The 25,606-nt window shown below is 36.3% G+C and overlaps 1 protein-coding gene across 6 annotated transcripts in view; it reads left to right on the top strand.

Moving 5' to 3' along the window:
* LOC306843381 (tyrosine-protein kinase fynb) overlaps nt 1-25,606 on the top strand; it is a 62,281-nt gene that overhangs the window by 19,167 nt on the left and 17,508 nt on the right. For 3 of the 6 annotated variants that reach the window (XM_079374840.1, XM_079374838.1, XM_079374843.1), the window contains exons 3-4: nt 21,186-21,478; nt 23,750-23,846. In XM_079374840.1, coding sequence (XP_079230966.1) covers nt 21,196-21,478; nt 23,750-23,846 — 380 coding nt within the window. In that variant the 5' untranslated portion in view covers nt 21,186-21,195. Of the gene's footprint in view, nt 1-18,855; nt 19,034-21,185; nt 21,479-22,559; nt 22,798-23,749; nt 23,847-25,606 lie in introns of those variants that run through there. The other 3 variants (XM_079374841.1, XM_079374839.1, XM_079374842.1) reach the window with 3 other exon arrangements.

Raw genomic sequence — 25,606 nt, 5'->3', positions numbered from 1 at the left:
TTCTGTGTTACAAGTATCAGTGAAGATGAAGCACTGCCTAAAAGAAAAAAAATACTTGATTCTATAACTTAGCTGACTTGTAACTGACTGATTTGTACAAATAAAAACGAAAAACTAATTTAGTTCAGTCAGACCCTTTTCACATTTCCAGGGTCCTCAGAAGTGAATGTCATCATAGATTACAATGGGCTTGATGGTAATCAATGGAGAATATAATATTTGCATTACCATCTGCTGTGAAAGAAAAAAATAGATTTGTTAGATTTACTCATTTAATTATTGTGTAAATGTGTCATTCCAGTCTGTGAAAAGTGTATTAGCTAGTTTGTGAATTGCACTGTATGTTTTCTGAGGAAATTGAATGATGTCTGATTATTGTTTGTTTATTCTTTTATTTGAATCATTTACTGTGTCCATTTTTTCAGGTTATACTGCAAACTTAGACAAAACTGTTAAAGAATGTTAAAGATATTCAGATAAAACTCATCAAAGAAATGATTCAGTGGTTTAGGTGTGTTGGCGCCTTTGATCTTTTCAGAATATCATGTTTTAGGGATCGACGGAAGTCATTTTAAATTGACATGCACAGTTTGGGTTGGAAATCAGAATTTCACCAATATGGTTTTTGGTGGCAAAATGATTTAGGTACATTTGGTCTAGGAATCTCCAGAAATGCATTAACCAGTCAGTGGGTGAGTCTGCTGATCATTCATAAGAAAGTGTTGTGCAGTATAATTTAGCAAGCTAATATGCCTGAGATGCATTTATTTAGAAGGCATTTATATAAGACATAATTAAATGGGACGGAATGCACTGGTCTAAAAAGGTTTTAACAACTGGTCTTTTCTAAAAGGTTTTAACAACCAAAGCAAATGCTGTCCTCTTATAATTAAAAACTTAAAATCTATCAAACATTTACAAATTTGAAGTACATTTTAAAACAAAGACAAAAGTTTGTTCACTTCATAAGACAATGTGTAGAGTAGATATAGTCACATTAAGCAAATGTATATTCATAAATGCGAAGGGTTCATTTGCATGTAATCTGTAAACTAGCATCACTGAATCTTGGCTTTAGTAAATATTTATTTTACGGTCCAGTTCTCGCCATTAACAAGTAAAGTCCTAATTTGCTGCTTATTAATAGTTAGTAAGGCAGTTGTTAAATTTAGGTATTGTTTAGGATTAGGGATGTAGAATATGTGCTTTAGAAGTACTAATAAACAGCCAATATATTAATAATAGACATGCTTATAAGCAACTAGTTAATAGTGAGAATTGGTCGCTATACTAAAGTGTTATCAAACATTATAATAATAACAGTCTTTTCATGGTAGGTGGATTTAAAATTTTGTCATTGCAAAATTTGAGTGGCAAAGTGAGTGATTTTTTTTTTAGCTGTGCAAATGATGAAACAAAAAAACTTCAGTAAAAAGAAAAAAAAAATTATACAAATATCACATTCAAGGCCAAACAGAAATGATTTATGTTTGTCTGTTAGCTAACGTGTTTCATGGGAGTTAATGTCAGGTGAGCGAGTACTTGACTTGACTTTCATTTCAGCTGGCTGTGGGTTTGACACCAGCATGTGAATGCAACACCCCAAATAAAAACTCACCCCGTCAACTTATATCTTCCACCATACCCACCTACATGCCCTACATGAGCGCTCACCTCAAAATATCACAGATGTTCCTTTAACCCACACAGCTTCAGTGGAGATGCGGTTTCGTAGTCTGTTTGCATAATTAAGAGCAAAGCCTTTAAATCGAGTGCAGTCTGTCACGTTCTGCACAGTGGCATCTCTAAAGAGGCTTTATGGGGCAGCATTAATACCTTTTAACGGACAGATGAGGATTGGATAGGCCCAGCTGTTCCTGTTCTATTGTTCCCAGTCAGAGCTGTGACACACATTGTGCCGAGCCACTTTTCTTGGTTCTTGTCTTCACACACAACAGAGTTCACTCAGACAGAGAATGCAGCCTTACAAAGATCCTTTATCTGGCCATTGACACTTGTTCACCTTAGGACACAGTCGAGCATCCCTCCGTTTCTAAATTAGCACACACACACACACACACACACAAATCCCTTCACCGGCAAGCTTGATATCAGGATGCAGGGATGAGAGAGCAGCTAAGTCATATTTATCAGTGTTTTTTTGTTGAGAAAGAAGCATTTAGGGAACTCTAAAATAATAATAATATATAATACATGTAATTGTATATGTAAAAGTATAAAAGTTTGGAATATTTAAGATGTTTTAATGTTTTTATAAGAAGTCTCACCAAGGCTGCATTTATTTGATTCTAATATGCTCAATTTGGTACACAATCATTATCAATTATTACTGGTGTTTAATTATTAATACTTTTTCTTATTATCAATGTTGAAAATACTAGTTTGTGGAATGTATGATACATTTTTTTCAGGATTATTTGATGAATAGAAGGATTTTAATAGCATTTATGCAAAATTATCTTGTATAACCGTATAAATGTTTTCATTTTCACTTTTGAAGAATTTGTGTCTTTACTGAAATGTATTTTACACACACACACACACACACACACACACACACACACACACACATGTATAAATCACAGTTTGCACAAAAAAATTAAGCAGCACAACTGTTTTCAACATTGATAGTAATAACAATGTTTCTTGAGCAGCGAATCAGCATATTAGAATGATTTTTGGAGGATCATGTGACACTGAATACTAAAGTTATGATGGAGTAGTTTTTACATGATTCTGAAGAGACTGCTGCAGTCTATTTGAAAAAATCTCATTTTAATACATTTCTTTAAAAAATGGTTCACATGAATGATTCAGTGACTCACTCAAGACTTGTTTCATTACTGGATGAATCAGCATTTTTGAAAGAATCTCTTGATTCAATGACTCACTCGTAAAGACTTCACTTATAAATCAGTGTTTTTGACAAATACATTTAGTGCAGCTCTAATATAGTTACAGTAGTGACTTGAGATCTTTGAGATACATGGGGTTTTCTTTACATTACAGTTGGGTTTAGGCCAAATATGCTTAACTATATACAACATAATCAGAATGCAAAAGATTGTGCTAAAATAGGCTTAATTGTCTTGATGCAAAATATAATTTTTTGCATTTCTTTTAATTTTGGTAATAAATATGACCAGCGCATATTGTCATAAATGTGAAAATTTTAACTTGAATGCATCCTTTTACCCAACATTTTTCAAAGAGGCCACAAGTCAAACTAAAAATAAATCAAAACATTTTATAAAATGGTGTCTAACCACTGCGCCAGTCACGCTAAATTTGAGTTGACCTCCGGGCTGCGTTTCTCAGATCAGTGGTTAGTGGTGTACATTAGGGCCGGAGGTGTGGGTGGGGGTAATCTACAGTAGTAACTATTTCTGTTCCTAATTCTGCCATTTATAGGCCTGTGGGGTATAAGGATTGTGGGTAGGAATAAGCTTCAGTCAAGCTAGCAGTGGAACAGTCAGAGTTTTCAGCACTCATCACTTTTCTAAAAAAATTGTAAAATAAATAACATACTGGAGGGGAAAATGTTTTTATATAAACTGCAGCAATGCATTATACATCACATATTGAACAAGTCGTATTTTTTATTATTATATCTGTGCATTTGGGATAATGGTATCACATTAAATGAAATCTCTTACAGTAGCACTCACAAATTTGAGAAGCAAAAGATTCTGGTTTTGCTATGTGTCAGTGATACCAAGATGGTGTTACATACCTACACATTTGTGCAAACACAACGTCAGGGGCATCAAAACAAAACCCACAGTGTTTGTGAGCATGCAACTCGGATGCACCGACCAAATGTGCGCGTGTGCACATGCTCATCGAAGGGTCTTGTTTCCTGAGAATTTCTGCTTTGACTGATGTGACTGAACAGTGCTCAGATGTGTTTGTGGTGAAGGGTCATGTACACAACCACTCAAAAGTTTGGGCTCTTTTTTAATACTTTTGAAAGAAGTCTCTTATGCTCACCCAGGCTGTATGATTGCAGTAAAAGCAGTAATATTGTGAAAATGTATTACAATTTAAAATTAATTACATTTCTATTTTAATATATTTTAAAATAGTATTTATTCCTGTAATGGCAAAGTCTACCATGTCATGTGATCCTTCAAAAATCATTGTAATATTTGCTGCTCATTTCTTATTATCAATGTTGAAAACAGTAATGCATTATTGCTGTATAAAAGTAAAAAAAATGATCTTATCGTTGAAACTTTTGAACAGTAGTGTATATGTTTCTTATCACCTTTAGCTTGAACTAATATTGCCATACGTTTGGTCAATAAGTGGTCCGTCTCCTCCCCCGGTACTGTCTCTGGTTGAGTTTAATGTCTGGTGATTAAATAGGTTGATACTTAGAATTCAGTCTAAGTATGTCTGGCTGCAGTCAGCTTTTTCAGTCTAGAGGCTCAGTGACTGACTCTGCATGTGAGACGTCAGTAGATCCTGCTGTTGCCGACTCGATTAAAGGATTAGTTCACTTTTAAAAAAACTTTTGCTGATAATTTACTCACCCCCATGTCATCCAAGATGTCCATGTCTTTCTTTCTTCAGTCGAAAAGAAATTAAGGCTTTTGATGAAAACATTTCTCCATATAATGGACTTCATTGGGACCCAAACGGTTCAAGGTCCAAATGACAGTTTCAGTGCAGCTTCAAAGGGCTTTAAACGATACCAGACGATGAATAAGGGTCTTATCTAGCGAAACGATCAGTCATTTAAAAAATAAATAAAAAAGTTTAAGTTTTATAAGCACAAATGCTCGCCTTGCTCTGTTCTGTGATGCGCGTTCGTGACGTCACGTAATACGCAATTACGTGGAAAAGGTCATGGTTGAGGTAGGCGGAAGTACCAAGTCAGTGGGCTTTTTAATATTAAAACACCCAGGATACGCACACGAAATGGGCATTTTAAACGATAAACTGACACAAAGACATTTGAATATGTGTATATGGCCCTCCTTCCGCACATTTGTAAACACTGACTCGGTACTTCCGCCTAAGTCAACCATGACCTTTTCAACGTAATTGCGTATTACGTGACGTCATGAACGCGCATCACAGAACAGAGCAAGGCGAGCATTTGTACTTATAAAACTTAAACTTTTTTATTTATTTTTGAAATGACCGAAGTACTTTTTTTTCCTACGATATACTACAGAGCTTCCTTCGATTCATCTAAAGTAGACCATTAAACTGACCATTAAACTTACTATCATTCTATGGCCTCATGGGCAGGGCTTCAACATGTAGTTCAGATGAGCTAAGTTTGAGTCCTGACTTTCAGTCGGGATTTTTTACAATAACGGTGCCAAAAAATGGTACCGGTGCCTAAACCAATAATTTAAAAAAAGCCACAAAACGATGGTGGGTGACATTAAAACAAATTAAAATCCCAAAATAGGATGGATTTTCCATTTTTGAGTGCAATAAATATATGTAATGTACACTCATATTGGACGCCAGAGGGTGCCTTCGCGCAAAAACTCCACATATGCATTACAGAAATAATAGGACAAATCACGCTCCAGGAAATCCCTAAAATGGACAAAGGCATCACTATCACTGTAGCTAAATAAAAGGAAGATTGAAACACTTTGAATGATGAAACATGAAGACAATAAACACTCGACTATGACAATGTATAGTTTATCTGTGTTCTTCAAGCCTCTCTGGTCTTTTCATAATAATTAAGTATATTTATAATCCATCGCTAAACTTTTTACAGTATAGAGTAAATTTTCTGCCTCATTCTGTGATAAGAAACCACATTAGATCACAAAAGGAAGTTATATGATGTTGTGGAGTAAAAACCTGTTATAATGTTCTCTTTTGTTGGACAACAGTATAATTTAACTAGTGATTACGTGCAAATATTTTAGTTGACAGTTTAGGGATTTAAGTGGCGCTGAAATCTGCGTTCTGATTCGGGCCAGTGCATAGTTTTACTCAAACCAATCCTGACTCATCCCCCCCTGTCTATACTGACCGATCACATTAAAGGCCTAACAAATAAATAAATAAACATCTTTGTCTCAAGACTCATATTTCCACGATAAGGAAAGACTGTACAAACAGTCTAACGAAACTGTCTTTAGAAAACCAAAAAAAAAGCTTGTTAAAATCATTACGATTTTCATGGTATTGCGTAATTTTATTTTACCAACAGTCGGAATATATTGTGAATATGTGCTCCCAACACATCCTCATTTGATGAGGGTATAGTCTGCTCTCTCACACTGTCGATATTGTGCCGTGTGGAGGAATCTGGTCTCCTAGCAACTGCACGGGTTTGTCTGATGGGTCTCCAGTGCTGGATTCTGACTGGCAGTCGTGTCACTGGAAATCCCCCATCACGCAAACACACATTCAGTCATTTCAGATCGATTAAGAACCTTAGCAGCAAGGTAAGGGTTTATTTGAGTAGAATAGAATTAGGCGTGATCACATCTACAGACATGTTGTTTCATGAATCTATAAAAACAATTGCTTGTGTGTGTGTGTGTGTCTGAATGTGTTTTATTATTCTTATCAGACAAAATAAAGTTCCTTGTGATTATTTTGAATCTAAGCTTGAACTACACCAATTTATATAGGCTAAAATATCAACTAATTGTAAAATTATTGTGTCAACTTGACAGCCAAAGTTGTTCTATGTTCTAATTTGTGGATTCAATTTCAATAGGCTTGCTTTTTAATTTAAGCAGTACTATTACATAATAGTAATGTAGATCTTCTAACTCTAGCAAAATGATAAGGTTATACAGAGTTGCTTCTACGCACCAACACAATCAGCATGTCCATAACCAGGCTTTGAAAACCAGCGAGGTCTGGTGTTGGGGTTAAGAATTGTGCTACAATAACCCCTGCAAATACAACACATTATATAGACTTAACACTGTAAATGAGACAGATGTGTATATGTTTATGAAAGATGTTTTCTCTGTTTTAGAGGGATGAATATTGTTAACTTATACCATCTTTATTGCATCAAAATTTGTTAATACTATAGGTTAGGGGTGGATAATTGTATCAGTTGTTTATTATTCATGCAACAATACATATTACTGTTATAGTTTCCATTAATAAATATTGCTAATGTATAGATAACTTTGTCTAGTGCTCTTATGAATGTTTTAGTTGAATGATTATGATTTTGTGAAAACTTGACTACTATACTGAAGGAAATATAGAGTTTTTCATGGCAAGTTTTTGCATATTTCATTCATTCTGTAAGCGATTGTTCTACAGATCTGTGTAATAGTGTTAAATGCTGCTTTTTTGATAGCGTTGATAACGTTTCCGGCAGATAAAATCATGATGTTTTTTTGTGTGTGTTTTTTCCTTACCGAATGTGGTATCCTGTATATTAGAATTTTTAGTTATTTAATTAATATTTATTGCATTATTTTGGTGTCACCTTCTGTTACCATAATGGTGTTTTGTATTTGTGTGTATAACACAATGCACCTTCTATTCATTAGTATATTCCACAGCTTGTGGATAAGCTGTGATTAACTCTAATTTGCTGTGTCGCTTTCTCTAGACCACCTGTGTTTTTATGATGGTTTTTAGTGTACTACACATGTTAAAAAAACAGATGAAGTGAAGTGAACTGGCATACTACAGCCATGGCCAAAAATATCGGCACCCTTGGTAAATATGATCAAAGAAGGCTGTGAAAATTAATCTGCATTGTTAATCCTTTTGATCTTTTATTTTTTTTTAAATCACAGAAATCTAACCTTTCATTGGACAATAATAATTTTAAATGGAGGGAAATATCATTATGAAATAAATGTTTTTCTCAAATACACGTTGGACACAATTATTGGCACCCCTAGAAATTCTTATGAGTAAAATATCTCTGAAGTATATTCCCATTCATATTCACAATTCTGATCACTCCAGGGTGATTATGAACATGACATTATTGAGCCATGGCTTCCTTTTTCACAGAAATATAAATAGGAGGGAAAACAAAGCCCAAATTCCCTTAATCATCCATCACAATGAGAAAAACCAAAGAATATATTTCTGATGTGCAGCAAAAGATAATTGAGCTTCACAAATTAGTGAAGTGGCTTTAAGAAAAGAGCTAGAGCAGTGAGAATGCCCATTTCCACCATCAGGGTAATAATTAAGAATTTCCAATCAATATAAAATGTTATGAAACTGCCTGGAAGAGGACGTGTGTCTATATCGTCCTAATGCACGGTGAGGAGGAGAGTTTGAGTGGCTAAAGACTCTCCAAGGACCACAGCTGGAGAATTGCAGAAAATAGTTGAGTCTCGGGGTCAGAAAACCTTACAAAAAAATTGTCAAACAGCACCTTCATCACCACATGTTGTTTATGAGGGTTTCAAGAAAAATTCTCCTACCTCAGCCAAAAACAATCTCCAGCATATTCAGTTATCAGACACGACTGGAACTTCAAATGGGACTGGCTTCTATGGTCAGATGAAACTAAAAAATGAGCTTTTTAGCAGCAAACACTCAAGATGGGTTTGGTGAACACAGGGATAAAAAAGTACCCCATGTGTACAATGAAATATACTGCTGTATTTTTGATGTTGTGGGCCTATATTTCTGCTGGAGGTCCTGGACATCTTGTTTAGACACATGGCATCATGGATTCTATCAAATACCAACAGATAAAAAATCAATAAGTGACTGATTCTATTAGAAATCTTATAATGGGCCATGTTTGGATCTTCCAACCGTACAATAATCCAAACACAAACCTCAAAAACAACACAAAAATGGTTCACTGAGCACAAAATCAAGCTTCTATGGCCATTCCAGTCCTCTGACCTGAACCCTGTAGAAAATGAGTGAGGTGAACTGAAGAGAAGAAGCACCGTCATGGAGCTGGGAATCTAAAGGGTCTGGAGTGATTCTGGATGAAGGAATGGTCTCTGATCTCTTGTCAGGTGTTCTCTAACCTCATCAGGCATCATAGGAGAAAATTTAGAGCTGTTAAAATGGCAAATGGAGGTTTTGAAAAGTATCGAATAAAAGGGTGCCGTTAATTGTGGTCAATGTGTATTAGAGAAAAACATTTATTTCATAATGATATCCCCCCCCCCCCCCCCTATTTAAAATTCTTATTATCCAATGAAAGGTTAGATTTTTGAGAATTTTTTTAATAAAAGATCAAAAGGATTAACAATGCAGATTAATTTTCACAGCCGCCTTTGATCATATTTACCAAGGGTGCCGATATTTTTGGCCATTATTTTGGTATATTAACATTTCAGTGTATCAGTCAATGAATTATTATTTTTTTTTTTCAGTAAGTTCATTCTACAAAACTTCAGATATTGCTACCGTATTTCTGGCAACCACAGTTGCCATTTGGAAATTATCTACATCACAAATATACAGTATTAATAAACTAATGGTCAATTAATATAAGGTAGATTGCTACAATACATCCATACAAAACTCACAAAAATAGGTGAAAATAATCAAGTTTTATTGCAATAAAATTTTTATGAACTTATTTGATACAGTACGTTCATTAATAACCTTTTTGTTGTCATCCCAGTGCTTTATGGCTTAGCTTATAAGTGAAGGATACATGCAATCCTGCCTTAGAATTTGATCAAAATAAGGTATCCTAGGAGGCATCGTAATTAAGTGCCATATTGTTTGGACCAGCTTTTCGCTGCATTACATTTAAAAGGTGGCATTTTGTACAGATAATGTCATAATATCATGTCCACAAATAGAGGTTGGATAGTACTGTGTGCACCACATTTAGTGAGTTTATTGAGACAAACATAAGTGCTAATAAACAATATTACTTCTGTTTCTCTTCTGTTGATGCACCGAGCAGCCATATTGGATTCTGAAGTTCTAGTTGTTACAATTACTCCAAGATTCTGAATCGGAACTCCATCTTGGGAGGGCATTCCAGTTAAAAGTTCCTACTGGGAACTCAGAATTTCCAACTTCCGAGTACAAATAGAATGCACCATTAATGTCATGAGTGCACCGGCGTTTTTAGACAACTTTTGAAACGAAGCAGCTAGCCTATCTGCTGGTTTTTTACTGTCATCCTCATTAGTCTTTCTGACTAATTAACATTTGAGACTTTAATGAGCTGACATTTTGTTTAAAGAGCTCTTGGCTGCTCGTGCTGCCCTCATAGGAGAAACACCTCTCATGGAAAGTTCATGTGGTTGTGTTTCTTTGTCATTGTCATACTCAGGTTAACCACATCCTCTCGAACAAACACTCCATACATGCACACATTCATAGCAGCACTGCAAACAACGGTGTCGAGTGTTACAGCAGCACAATACGCTGATCACCACACCTAGTGACTGCTGGTTTCATCAAATGTGACTAGTATTGCTTTGTAGCTGGTGGCATTTTCTGAAAGGTTATAAGCCAAGAAGGAAATCCTCACAAGCTGAATGATCTGAAACCTGCTCCCACACAGAAGAGTCTGTCTCAACAGATCCACAACACCCTCTAGTTTTGCCGTTTGGTCAGTTTGATTTAGTGAAGCTTTATCGCCCTCTTTCTGGGCAACATTTTTTATCAGCGGGAGTAACTTTTAGTTCCCTTATCCTACATCTTCCTGGTTACTTCACCTTGATTAGGCGGGCCAAGTTTCTGAACATGTAATCAGCATCATTGACTTGTAAACGTGGGTGCATCATATGTCATCAGATCATGTGGTTTCTGATGCTTCAGCGGTTTTGGAACAAACTTTTTTTGCATTGTAGATCGTTTCAGTAGTAGGTGTTTTTCAGCTGTGAAGTTTTGAAAGTTTGTGAAAGCTTCAGTAGCCTAGATGTTTTCATAGTACACCCATCTATTTTATTTCAAAAGATAAAAGAAAATTAAATTCCTCATCTTATGGCTTTTTTTCAAGCATGTCTCCATTAAGGTTGTGCCGATAGACGATAGTGTCGTGTATCAACAATAGTCAGAGATATCGCCTGTGGATGATGCCTTTGACGATTGCAAGGCGGCTTATTTGTTCCATTATATTTCTTTTTCCATGTTTTCACAGTGTTGCACGTTATAACCAATCACACACGATTATGTTGAGTCATCGCTGAAACAGCAGTTTTGTCGACTCGCGAATTCGCTCATCATAAACAACAAAGTGCAGATATACGTGCGATGTAAGTATAAGATATTTATTCATCATACGTGTAGATGGCTTCAGTGATTATAATGGGAGTGTTTTTTAAAGTGCATATACTCGCACTAGAAGTCAGTGAGCAAATGTTCTTTGCTCGTTTTCTGTAGATGCATTTTGAATAACTGAGGAAATGTAAGCCTTATAATTAGTAACTTACAATGTTTCTATTAAATTATCATGTTAAATACAAATTCAGTCATATTAAAAACATTAGGCTGCTTTTAGCCTCATGCTGGAGTTGGTTCACTTTCCAGCAAGGAAACTAATAAATAATTAAATAAATTAGCACGATAATATCGCAAGATCTCACAGGCTGACGATAGGATAATTATGAAAATTGAGCATGTCACCCACCTAAATTTAGATTATGTATAAAGGGAGTTGGTGATATTAGTGATATTTTTTAAAACTCATTTTAAAACCAGATAATTAGAAAATTATATCTATCATATTGTAAATCTTTATAGTTTGAATATAATAAAATTTACCCGAATTTTGGCTTTGGTATGATACCAGAATCTAATACCTTGGTATCGATACTAAATCGATAAATCAATACCATAGAGGAAAAATAAGCAATCTAAAAAAGATAACTAAATTTAAAACAATCTTATTAAGAACACTGCATGAAACAATTTTTTTTTAATTATTGTTATTGAACTATTATGGGTGGTGATGGCGCAGTGGATAAGACACATGCCTTTGGTGTGAGAGACCCGGGTTCGAATCCACTGTGAGACACCAATGTGTCCCTGAGCAAGACACTTAACCCCTAGTTGCTCCAGAGGTGTGCGACCTCTGACATATATAGCAATTGTAAGTCGCTTTGGATAAAAGCGTCAGCTAAATGAATAAATGTAAATGTATTATTGAATCATACAAAAAGTGCAATCTTCCCATAAAAAGTGTAACATACATAGAACCAGTGGCAGATCTGTTAGTTTGCATTTACGCTCCAGACTTAATGCACAGATCTATTCTGGTGTACAGTGTCAGGTTTTACATTTACATTTAGTCATTTGGCAGACGCCAACAGCGACTTACAATTGGGGAATACAAGAAGCGATTCATCTTGAAGAGGCAATCAGACAGAGGAAGTGCTCGTAACACCAAGTCTCAGTCATTGTTCAAATAAGTACAAGCTAGCAAGGGAAGGAGAGGAAGATAGAGGATGTCTTGTCTGTTGCTATGGTTATCACTGTCAATCATCACAGTTTTGGTTTCAATCCATTATTTAAAGGGGTCATGAACTGCCTCTGTTTTTTATCCACTTACAATGTTATCAATATTTTTACATAAACATCAGAAGTAATAAGCTATTCTCTGTCCTGTTTTGACCCCCCTCATCAGAACGCTCTGTCTGAATAGGCGTGACGGATTGTAGACTTGGAAGTAAACGCCCACTGCTATGATTGGCTAACACTTGTGTATGTTTGACAGCATACATCTTTCACAGATGTACACTGCAGTGATTTAGGTTAAAAAAGTTTTTGCATTTGCAGTGCATTTCTGTTTTTGCAGCACGTATTTGGTTCTGTTGTGAGAGTATTTGCAGCACATGTGTTGTCAAAGTGATGAAGGTGTTTTCTTAATTTGCATGTGTTTTTTCATTTGCAGTGCATTGAACTCTCTCAGCCACCGTAGTATTCAGACCAATGTAAACACATCTGATTAGCCGTTACCTTCACATGCTCACCAGAAATGTCTGTAATTGGCTGATATACTGTGTCTCTTCACATTGAACTGGGATAGAAGGAAGCTATGCACTGTAGCATAAAAACACAGTTCACCTCTAAGATGTTTGTGTAACCTATAGCCCTTGGCCCTTTGTATTGGATTACTAGAATTGAGGAAACTGTGGAAATCCAGGCGTTTATCTGAACAGTGCCAAACTTCCTCTTTCTCCTCACAACAAAAGTACATATACATTTGCACATGAATTGATGATGACGTGGCATCATGTGTTTAAGGGTCATGTGGTTACCTACATGTAATAATCACTACCACATGTGTGAACATCAATCTATATCTCTGGCCTAAAAATTGAGCTGTCATTGATTTGTATGTGCAGAGTTTAAATGGTTTTGTATTATGGAACTGCTCATATGTTGGCCATATGTATGACTAAGATTTGTTTTAGAAGTAAAGCCAGGTGCCCTCTGCAAAATGTTCTTCCATGATTCATTGGTCGCAGACAAATTTCGAGAATAGCAAAAGATTTGCTAATGGCCTAATTGTCAGTGTGAGGAATCTTATCCTCCAAAAACGTTCTCCTGTCATTTGATGCTTATCAAAGGAATAGTGAGGCAGTATATTATGTCCATTGCACAGCAGTCCACAGATTCCCACTTTCGCCTAGCTATGCCAGACCCCAGACACTCAAGCATTTTGTCCAGAGCTTAATATCTTATGAGCTACTGTGCATATGGAAAAGAAGACTTTGTGTGTTAGAGAAAGTCCTCTTTGTTTCTATCTTTAAACTTTGGCTAAGAGCACAGCACAAGTCAGTTCAAAGGTTGGAGGTGGGGGGCAAACCGTGGATGCTGCTGCATTATAAACACAAGGTCATCACTTTATGTCCTAATTTAATCTTAGAGGGGTTTATTTCAGATTCCATGATGGCCCCCACTACAAGGCAGCTGTGCTCAGGGAAGATCAGGGATTTCTGCTTGCGCTTTTGCCCTAGATGCTGTCAGTGGTCAATCTGATGTTATTGAACTGCTAGTTTAAACTAAACTACTATGCTAGTTAAATCTGCTAATGATCTGCCCCACACACATCTACTCAATACCCCCCCCCCCCCCCCCCCCCCAGAAATCTGAAGTTCAAGAATTTATCAATATTTTTCTAAATGTATAAACATATGATATGACATGAAACATGTACAGTATGTGTTTTTTATTCATTCTACGTTCGGATTTGGCATGGTTTGGTGTGTATTCCTGGCACGAATTAAGAAATTGCTTTCGATGGGGAATTTCTGTCATAAAACAGTGGTCTAATATCGAAACTGGATACTTTCTGGAAAGCTTTTTAATGATGTCAAAATTAAATAAGAATCCATGTCTATCTAATATGTTACATATCTCATTATCTGGCACAAATCCGAAACGGAAATTAAATATTGAATTGTAGTAAACTAATACCTCACACAAAGCTACCATATAAAGATATGGAATATAGCTCATGGATAATTTGTCATTTTAATGTTTCTGTTTTGTCAAGTTAAATTTTTCTTATGTCTATGGCTATATCCAGCTTCAGTTCTCTCCCTTTATATGATACTGAGTGCGTTTGACACAATGGTGCCATGCTGGCCATATTTGACACACGGTGGATATGAAGGCCAGTAGCTTCATCTCTGCTGGGTTACTAACATGTTCCTTTGGTGTGTCGGTTGTGTGTGTGTTGGAAAGCTGTACAAGGATGGTTGCTTCCCAAGCAATGACAGCAAGAACTGGGACAAGGTCCCACCTGCATTGCCTGAATTGACATCATTCACCACCGTCACTTTTTCACGTTTCTCACTTTCATATTTTTTTAATGTATGACTCACATTGACTGGAGAATATCTGCACATATCCGATTCATATCAGATTTATTTCCACACGTTAGGGATGCACAGAAATTAAAATTCTTGGCCGAAGCCGAACAAAATGAAACACTGGCCGAATACCGAACACGTTTTTTGGCGGTTTTTTCCCCCATGTATTTTGACCATTTTTTTCACCATTACATAAATTAAATAGCTAAAATGTGCATTTTTGTCTTGCTTTTCAAAGAAAAAATGACAAAAACTGAACACTTTGAGCAGCAAATCAGCATTTTGGGAAGTCGTGGCCTAATGGTTAGAGAGTCGGACTCGTAATCCAAAGGTTGCGGGTTCGAGTCCCCGGCCGGCAGGGATTGTAGGTGGGGGGAGTGAATGTACAGCGCTCTCTCCACCCTCAATACCACGACTGAGGTGCCCTTGAGCAAGGCACCGAACCCCCAATTGCTCCCCGGGCGCCGCAGCATGGCTGCCCACTGCTCCGGGTGTGTGTTCACGGTGTGTGTGTGTGTGTGTGCATTTGTTCACTACTCACTGCTGTGTGTGTGCACTTGGATGGGTTAAACGCAGAGCACCAATTTCGAGTATGGGTCACCATACTTGACAATACGTCACGACTTTACTTTACTTTACATATTAGAACGATTTCTGGAGGATCACGAGACACTGAAGACTGGAGTAATGATGCTGAAAATTCAGCTTTGATCACAACAATCAATTACACTTTACTATATGTTCACATACAAAACATTTCATTGTAAAAAATATTTCACAACATTACTGTTTTTGTATTTTTTATTGTACAAATAAATGCATCCTTGCTGAGCAAAAGAGACTTCTTTTAAAACAGTAGAAAATATTACAGATCCCAATGGAACACTATGTGTGAGTATAATAAGAAATGTATTAATAGAGCTGTTGTAATTATTATTATCATTATTATTGTCTTATTTTTTATTGTATTTTACAGAACAACAGTAAAATTGCAGCACTAACATTTATGAATGTTGATGAAGCTTTTATTTTCGGCGGACCTTAGTGCTTCTTGTTGTTGACAACACAGCAGATAAAGTTAAATGATTCTCATTACATATTAGGGAAAATGTTTGTCGCACATATCACATTCTTGGGTCATATCCGATCTGTGCCACATGGGAGGGAAAAGTCATAATTGGATCACTTGAACCATCTAATGTAAATGTGGCCTCTGAGTTCAAGGTGTTGCTTTGACCTCCAAATTGCCCAGATCTCAATCCAATTGAGCATCTGTAGAAAATGCTGGACCAACAAATCTGATCCACGGAGGCCTAACCTCACAAATTGCAGGACTCACAGGATCTGCTGCTAATATCTTGGTGCCAGTTCAGGCACTGTTCAAAGATCTTGTGGAGTATGGCTCAACACATCAGAGGGGACCTACATAAAATTACACAGCTGTTTTAATGTTGTGGCTGTGTATGTTCTTGTTTATTCAGTAACAAGGAGTAGTGGTCTTCTGTTGTCACTGGACACACATGAGTGCAATTTCATACTCTGCTGCACTCTATCTAGTGTCCTGTAATTTTAACTGTGTTTTTATTTTTTAATCATCTGCATCGGCCATCAAAAAACCTATACTGGTTGAAAACTAACAAGGAGTATAGTTTTTTTCTGCCAGTCTACACAGTTAAATGCAACAATTATATGAATCCAGTATGGAATTGTGGTTCGACGTGGACTCTTCATATCGGTTTCAGTTCTGCAGTAATGGAACAGCCATAATCTTGAGGTTTCCACCTCTCTCGCTCGTTGTCAGTATTTATTTCTCTTTTTTCCTAAAACATTATATATTCCTCCATCTCTGCAGACTTTCTGCCCTCTGTCTTTTTACATCTGCCCTTTCATCTTTTCATTTCTCCTGCTTCCCATCTCTTATTACAATCATTCCCTTAATAAAGCAGCTCACTTGTCTTCTTCAGAAACTCATTAACCTCCTCTCCTCTCATCTCCTGTTTCTCTGGTCCTCTCCTCATGTCTCCTCTTGTCTCGTTTCCACACTGTCCTCTTTTCACATCTTTTTGTTTCGTCTCCACCCCTCATGTTATCTTCTCCTCTCCTCTTCTCCAATCTCTTCTCGCCTCACAATCGCTATTTTATTACCTCACATGGCTCCTCTCCTCTTTTCTAAATGTGTCTCGTTCCCTAACATGTGTTTTCACACAGAAAAGATATTTCATCTTTAAGATTTTACTTAAAATAATTAGGGATAAAGTACTCATCAGTTAGCAGTTGATACTCTGATGATATCCTTTGCACAGCACTGGGGGGGTGGGGGGTGATTATGAAGATTTCAATCAGAAATCATACAGGAAAGAATGACTCAGTTATCATATCAAACTAGTCAGTATGAAATATACACAACCTTCCTTGATGTCCAAAAATATTAAAATAATAGGCTAATAATTATGCACTGTAAAAAAAAAAAAATTATGTGGTTGCCAGAATTTTACTGTAAAAAATAAATATGGTAGCAACATTTTAGGGTTTACGGTTTTAACTTAAATTTACAGTTAAATACTGTAATTTCATTAACTGATATAATGTTAATATACCAACCTATTGAAGTACTAAAATCTGTTTTGTACCTTTGTAATACACTGATAACAAGCAAAAGCAGGTGGTGATGAAAGTCACATGATGAACCAAAGCCTATCACAAGCAGCTTTTAAATATTAACATATTTAGAAGGTATCATATCATTCACACAAACACTATGGTAACAAACATGGAACTTAAATAATTCAATTAAACATTAATTTAACAACATTAGATGTAACATACAACCCTAATGTACAAAACTGATAAGAAAAAACTAAGAAGAAACAGTTATTTCAACAAAAAAACATCAAATTTGAAATGTAACGCAGGGAATTCTGGGAATGTCAATTTACGGTTATTCACTGTAAATTATTTGTTCTTTTTCACTTCTGAAAACGGTATACTACCGTAAAATTACAATGTGACGTCCAATATAGTTTTTCACCATATATAGTAGGGGAACTTACCGTTAACCATTTAACAGATTTTTACTGTAGCATTTTTACAACTTTTTTTACTGTTAAATTCACGGTCATTTTTTACAGTGTGTCTTTAGGCTTCTGTGTGTTCTGTTTGCAAACAAGGATTAGTTTTGCAAACTCCATAGTGTCATCAATGTTATATAGTACTGTGCTTGTTTGAAAGACTCAGATTTAAGTAGCTTCATCAGCATGGCATAAGGATTTGCATTGCAAAAGCAGTTTAAAGGTAGGCTAACCCATGCAGTGTGTTTTATGTTAAACAATGAGCTTTTCACAGATAGAATTTCTGCAATATAGATTCATTGAAGACTACATTTTTGCAAAACTCTACATACAATTTGCTGCAGTTTTCAGCTGAAATGAACACTACTTACAGTAAAACACTACTTTAAAAATACTCTTTTATTCCTTTTCACACAAATTATGATTACTATGTACTATGTAATGACCTCAAAACACTTCTATCATGCTGAAGTTTGCCATCACATACCAACTCTATATTTATACTTTTCTTACATAGTGAATTTGCTCAGCAGCTCACCGGATACAGCAATGCATTTGGGCTAGAGTGGAGTGTACTAGGTGGTATGTTATTTTCAAACGTGGCAGAGCATTAACCTTTTAGCATCAGTCACTTTAGCATCAGTTTCATTTCAGAACTGCCTCAATACGAATAACAACGTTGTAAGATTTATGTTTATCTTTGTTACGTACATTTCATTTGAAAATGTTGCAGAACGTGCAAAAAGCAGCCTAATATTTTTCAGAAATGTCACCACAGTCACGTTTTTTCCTGTGAGCCTGGGTTGAATTCCTGGGATAAGCATTCTTTACCTTCAGTAAATCTGAGAGCTTTGGGGTTCACGTTTGCAGTAAGCTGTTGTTTATGGGCATTCTTGAACTGTAAATGAGAGGATGTGGGCTGAACCAAAGTTAACACCACTGACAGCCTGCAGGTGGTTCTGCTTAAGGGCAAGAAAGGCATAAATTATACATGGCAGTGGTAGATGTATATTAAAGATACGGAAAGGGAGCTTTGCGGATTAGCGGAAGAGCGAGAGGACAGTGGCAGTGCTGAGCGCTAGTCTGCAGTCTGACACACAGCAGAAGCCCGTCTGACTGAGAAACTGAGAGAAATGGAAAGGGAAAAGAGAGAAAACCGTGGCGGGAGGATTCAATGTTCCTGATGTTCATGTCACAATGAGTACAAAGTGACCAGTGAGTTTTTCTTGTGCTATCTTACATTGTGTGTGTTTGTCATAACTAAAAAGACTGAGATCCATGTGTTCTCCCTTTTGGCACAACTATTCAACATTCAGAGCGAAGAACCAGTAATGAAGAACATCAGTCAATTAAATGAGAAAACTGAAATCATTTCTTTGCTCATCTAAATTCCTCACAGATCTGATTCAAACTCATCCACCTTTGCGTTGGTGGTTAGAGAAGGTGCGATTCTTATTGCGTCTGCCTTAAACGGTAAGCAGCTCTCCACTGTAAAATTACAGTGATTTTAACGGTAAAAAAACAGTGAAAATGCTACAGTAAAAACCTGTTAAATGGTTACAGGGAAAAACCGTAAACTGACGTTCTCAGAATTCCCTGCATTGCATTTCAAATTTTGTTTGAATTTAATGTTTTTTTTCTTTGAAATAACTGTTTCTTCTTAGTTTTTTCTTATCAGTTATGTTTATTACAGTTGTATGTTACATCTAATGTTGTTAAATTCATGTTTATTGCATATTTCAGTTTAATGAGTCTCACCATGATGGTGTTTAGTGCTTGTGTGAATGACACTGTGCACCTTCTATATATGTTATTATTTAAAATCTGCTTGTGATGGGCTTTGGTTCATCATGTGACTTTCTCATCACCACCTGCATTTGGTGGTTATCAGTGTTTTTCAGGTACAAAACAGATTTCATTACTTCAATAGGTTGGTATATTAACATTATATCAGTTAATGACCGTATTTTTTATGGACCGTATTTTTTATGTAGAATTCCGGCAACCACAGCTGCCTGTTTCTTTACCGTACATTTTTACAGTGTGGGCCAGTTCTGTTACTAATCAACCTAAATGCATTACTTTCCCCTTCATCTCTCTCTATATATTGTCTCTAAAATGTATTTGGACAATTAATTTATTATTATATGACAAGATCTAAAATAAGCACCGATCTAAAAAAGAATTATTTTAAGTAAAATTTTGGTTTTGGTAAATTACTCTCCTCCCCTAAAAGACGTCTTCTATGTGTTGCCTTCTCTCCTCTTGTGAAAAAGTACACTTCAAATTCAAATTCAAATCACTTTAACATACTTTTATTACCTATATGGAAATAATACACTGTAATATAATACATTTCTCACTTCAGTGGCCTTTAAACTTCTTTTATCTTATCTGCAAATACATTTTATATATGAGAGAGAGAGAGAGAGAAATTATTAATTTAATTTACTACATTTTTTTAAGGTAAGTGGTTGCATTCAATTTATTTTAGCTACATTTATATAAACAAATTTAGTTGACTAACTTTCAACATATTTTTTTAATTAAATGTAACTCAAATAAATTGTTTGCTACCACTTACCTTAAAAAAAAATTATATTTTTTTTCCAGTGTACTTTTAAGATTTGAAGTACACTACAAATGCGCATTCAATAGAATTAAGCACACTTCTATTTCACAAAGGTCTTCATTCTCTGTATTTCACTGTGAGGAACTTCTGAAAGAGGGATAAGAGATCTTGAGAGTTTATTGTTCGCTGGACAGTTCAGCTGTTGTGCCGTTGATGGATCATGGGCAGAACTTCCGAGCGCGGTTTTAAAATCCTGTACTGATGAATGGAAGAACTCTCTCTCACACACACACACACACACACACACACTCTTGACACTCACACTTTCTCTGCATGTGTCTATAGTGCTTTAGTGAGTGAATTTCCTGCGCCCTCCAAAAGAGGAGCTTGCTGAGCCAAAAAGAGTTAGTTTATCCTTCATATTTACTTTTTCATGTTAAGTTAGTTCTACAGAAAGAAAGACATTTTGATGAATCCATATGCAAAAACTAATTCTGTGGCTCTCAAACGTTATTCTCGCACATATTTGAAATGGCTTGGGAACAAAAATACATTTCCTAACTCTTTTCAGTGTGTCTAAGATTTGTTTTTGTTTTTATATATAATCCATATATAACGTTGTTAACTTTTTGAAAAAAGTCTGCTTAATTGTGTTCATCAGTTAAAATCTTAATTTGAAATCTTACAATGCAGTGTTTTTAGACACATTTTCATTGTAATCAGTTCACACTTTTGCTAAAGGGTACTTCTTTTTCACAACGATTAGTTTATTCCTAGTCTCTCTGTCTCTGTCAGATCATAGAGGATGGGCTGTGTGCAATGTAAGGACAAAGAGGCTGCTAAGTTAACCGAGGAGCGGGACACCAGCTTGTCTCAGAGTGGAGTAGGTTATCGGTATGGCGTCGACCCCACGCCACAGCATTACCCCAGCTTCAGCGGGGTCACTGGGGTCACCGGGGTCTCCGGGGTCACTGCTATTCCCAACTACAACAACTTCCATGGCGCTGGAGTCACGCAGGGCATGACAGTCTTCGGAGGGGTCAACACATCCACACAGCAGGGGACGCTCCGCACTCGAGGAGGCACAGGTAACAGACATTTCAAAAGTCCCAACTACCCAAACCTTTGTTAAGCTGCTCAAACAAGCTCAGTGTTTTAGTCGCCTGTGATGACCATATCAGAGCGGCCCTGTCTAACTACACTGACATAAATATTAAAAACTTTCAAAATACATGTTGTCTGAGTTGGCAGAGGTTTTTAGAAACATGAAATTTAGTGAGAACCTGGAAACTTAAATAGACTGACAAATTGACTAAAATTCAAATAGATGAAATTTTCATTGCATAATTTATTATTATTTATTCAAAACAGAAGACCTTGAGTGTGGCATCTTACCCAATGCCCATAAAATTGCCTATTAATGTCTTGACAGACACAGCTTTCTTTTGTTTGTTTCTAGTTTTTTTTTTTTTTTGCATCTATGAAGAACCTTTAACTTCCACAGAACCTTTCCATAGTACAAAGAAAATAAGTAAAAAAAATATTTACAAAAATTATTCATATTATTAAAATGTTCTTCACACTAAGACACACTTAAAGATCCTTTGGGAACCCCAAAATATTTATTTTATATTTTTACGAGTGTGTGCTGATATTTTTCTTATTTAAAACAAGAAGTTGTGGTGGGACACATCAAAGAACCTGACCTTTAAAAATATATATCATAATAAAATTCTCAGTAACCTTAAGCTTATCCTTTAAAGGGGTCATGAACTGAGAAACCACAATTTCTTTGATCTTTTGACATATAAGAGGCTCAGAACTCCAAACTTTATTGAAGCCAGTCTGCCAAAACAACAGCTTGTGGAATGTTCTACTCTATGATGTACACTATTAAAAATAAAGGTGCTTCACGATGCCATAGAAGACCCAGTTTTGTCTAAATGGTTTCATAAATAACCTTTAACATCTGAAGAGCCTTTAGGTTTCACAAAAGCTTCTTTGTGGCGAAAAAGGTTCTTCAGATTATAAAAATGTAGGAAACCAAAAATGGTTCTTGGTCATTTCTGTGAAGAACCTTTTAAGCACCTTTATTTTTTAGAGTGTAATAGTGTGTCTAAGCACCGCCTCCACAGAAGAAGATCGACATCAATATCTGTTTAGCCCCGCCCACAAGTTGTGTAAAAACAGTGTTTGCGTTGCCTTCCTTCTGATCCCAATGTTAGGAAAGAGTGAATGGACTTTATTTTTAATGAAGATCCAGACCGTGTCAGTAAGAACTCGTTCCTTGGTTCACTTAATTTTACCGCAAATTCGTTTACAAACAAGGCACAATTCAATACAGGGTTTTCAGACAGATTGAAACTAAAAGAGGATGCTATGCGACTGGATTGGATCCAACACAAGTGTGAGTAACTCTTTTTATTGCGTGGTCACTATTGATTTGTCTGTTAAACAGATCGTTTGATATGAATATGTATGCATTTTTTAATCTAAATCACAGCAGCGTCCATCTATGAAGAATGTCAAACATACACAACTATTATCCAATCACAGCAGGGGGCGTTTACTTCCGAGTCTACAATCCTCCACACCTATTCAAACAGAGCGGGGGGTTAAAACAGGACTGAAAATAGCCTATTATAGAATTAGAAGTGGACCTCAGTACAAAATAAAAAACAAATGCAGTTCATGACCCCTACTCTACTGTGACCCCTATAGGGGCCAATTTGTCATGAGATGGCCACGATCTATAAAGAACTTATCACTTATGATCTGTTGCTTAAATCGTCAGACTGCTAAATGTTGAGTGTTAGCCCATTCCTGTACTACTGAATATGTGCTTAATGACAGATTTTAGGTTTGGGTTCCATTTAATGAGGGGTTTGGTTTGCTTGTGTCCCATTACTCCGAGTCTAGTATGTCGTGACCAAATATCTCAAATCTTGCGGGAGTCATTCGAGGCACGCATTGACAGGCACAGCGAAATCAAAATGACAGTAGTTAAGATGACTTTGCAGACAAATGCTCCCCATCCTGATCCCACACAGCGTTGTTTATAACATCCCGGTAGGAGAGGTGTAGCTTTCAGTGTGCTGGTCTTTGCGTGTCTGTACTGTAGTGGATTGGTGCTCTTGAATCAGTAGAATCAGTCTTGAAATGGCTCCTGCAGGCCCTAATTGCAGGTCTTGAATGTCATTTGATCTGTCTGAAAGCATCCGCAGACCAAAATGGCTTTTTCATTCCTAGTGCTCACGCTGCACTATGTTGTTGTCCCTTTCCAGGATAAAAGTATGCTTTAATTTAATCTTAATCCTCATGGTGCTGATGTGGTCTCTCTCTCTCTCTCTGTGTCTCAGGTGTGACTCTGTTTGTTGCTCTCTATGATTATGAGGCCCGTACAGAAGATGATCTCAGTTTCAGGAAAGGCGAAAAGTTTCAAATCATCAACAGCACGTAAGTCTAAGACCTGAAACATCAAGTATGTTCAACATGGAAAATTAGCTCACTACTTATTCAAAGCCCCTTTAAGGCTACTCAGTTCACTCGGCAACCGTTTTCCTAACACCCCCTTACAGCTATTTTCAGCCGTGCAAATAGTCCATGTACTTGAATGGAGAAAAACAGAAGTCTGTGTAACTGTTTGAATAAATTATGTCAAGACAACCTGATCTCATGAGGAAATCTAACTATTTCACATGGTGACGATTTCATGTAAATTCGTACAGTGTGATTTGTATACAAAAGAACTTTTTTAAATATAAGGTGGCACTTTTTTTCCTAGCCATATTTTTCTCATTAATACATATATGAGTGGATCGTCTTTGCTTCATACAGTCTGTACAAATAACAGTATGCTACATTGTTACATGACTGATTATAAAGTATGCAAATGATGATCATGCTACAAATAAATATTGGTACTGTAGATTAAATCAAGTAATACGTTGCGATAGAGATGTTAAAGGACACATATTATGTATTGGATAATACGGCTTGGCTTTCATTTATATTAAATGTGTAAATGAGTCATTTTAAGAGTGCTTTTTTGGCCCACCTAAATAAGACTTAAGTACATCTTTATATGCTATTTATTAATTGCTCCTATAGTATTTGAAATATGGTTAAAGTGTACTACTGAGTGTCCAGACAAGCATTTATGGTAAACTAAAAGATACTTCAGTGTCGTTTCTACTGAAACATGTATTTCATGTGCATAAATATTTTTCTAATTATGCATTTGTAATGATGAAGTTGCAATTTAGTACAGCTATTAACTTAAAATGTAAGTTCAGTACGGTTAAAATTATTAGCAGGTGTTTCAACTTGGAACTTAAGATTTGGAGTACACAAGTCACTTCTTTTTCACAAGGGTTGAGTAATTTATAGGCAATTCACAATGATTCATACTTCTACACATAAAGCAGTTGTTATGAATTTCATTCCATTTTAATTCGACCTCCTTAGCTTCTGAATCCTATATAGATTGCTGCAAGGTAGTAAAGCCTGTATTCTAGTTTGTACATTGCCAGAGTGTTTAACAATAGATCGCCCTCTGCTGGTGGTAATGTAGTCTCCACTGCTCCATACAGCATGCCTTCTCAAGCTAAGCTATTATTCTAATAACAGTGCATGGAAATGTGTGTGTGTGCGTGTCTGGGGACACAAGGATTGGGAGAGATGAGAGAAGTTTTTCTTGGAAATGATATTTTGTGTGAAGAGGACAGGCTATTTGAGAGAGGAATATTATCGAATAAATGGGACACTCACAGAAGTATAGATCAGATTGTTTTACCACTCTGTGTGTGAAAGTGTGTGTGTGTTGTGGATGTGGTTGTTGACTTGTGGTGAAAGGTTTGTTGGAGAGAGATGCGAGACAATGGCAATATGAAATTAAATGAAAATATTCAAGGAAGAGAAGAATAGTTTTCCAAAACACACACACAGTTCTACCTAAAAAGACCACCAGGGATCTCTTTGTTTCTGTTAATTGGTCCATCTAAACAAAGGAATGAAAGAAACTGTGACGCTTGCCTCTGACCTTTCAGGCTTGTTTCTCTGTGTATGAAGAGGTAAAAGTGTGTATAGGGTGTGTTGTGTTTTACATTTTAGTGAGAACATACTGAAGACGGATGAACGAACGTATGAATGGTTGCTGGATGATTGAATGAACTGAGAGATGAATGAATTGAGGTTTTGGATGAACAGATGGATGA

This window comes from Barbus barbus (genome assembly GCF_936440315.1).
Source record: "Barbus barbus genome assembly, chromosome: 24".
Lineage (NCBI taxonomy): Eukaryota > Metazoa > Chordata > Actinopteri > Cypriniformes > Cyprinidae > Barbus > Barbus barbus.
Note: the sequence above shows the minus strand (reverse complement) of the source record. Positions and strands in the feature narration are given on the sequence as shown.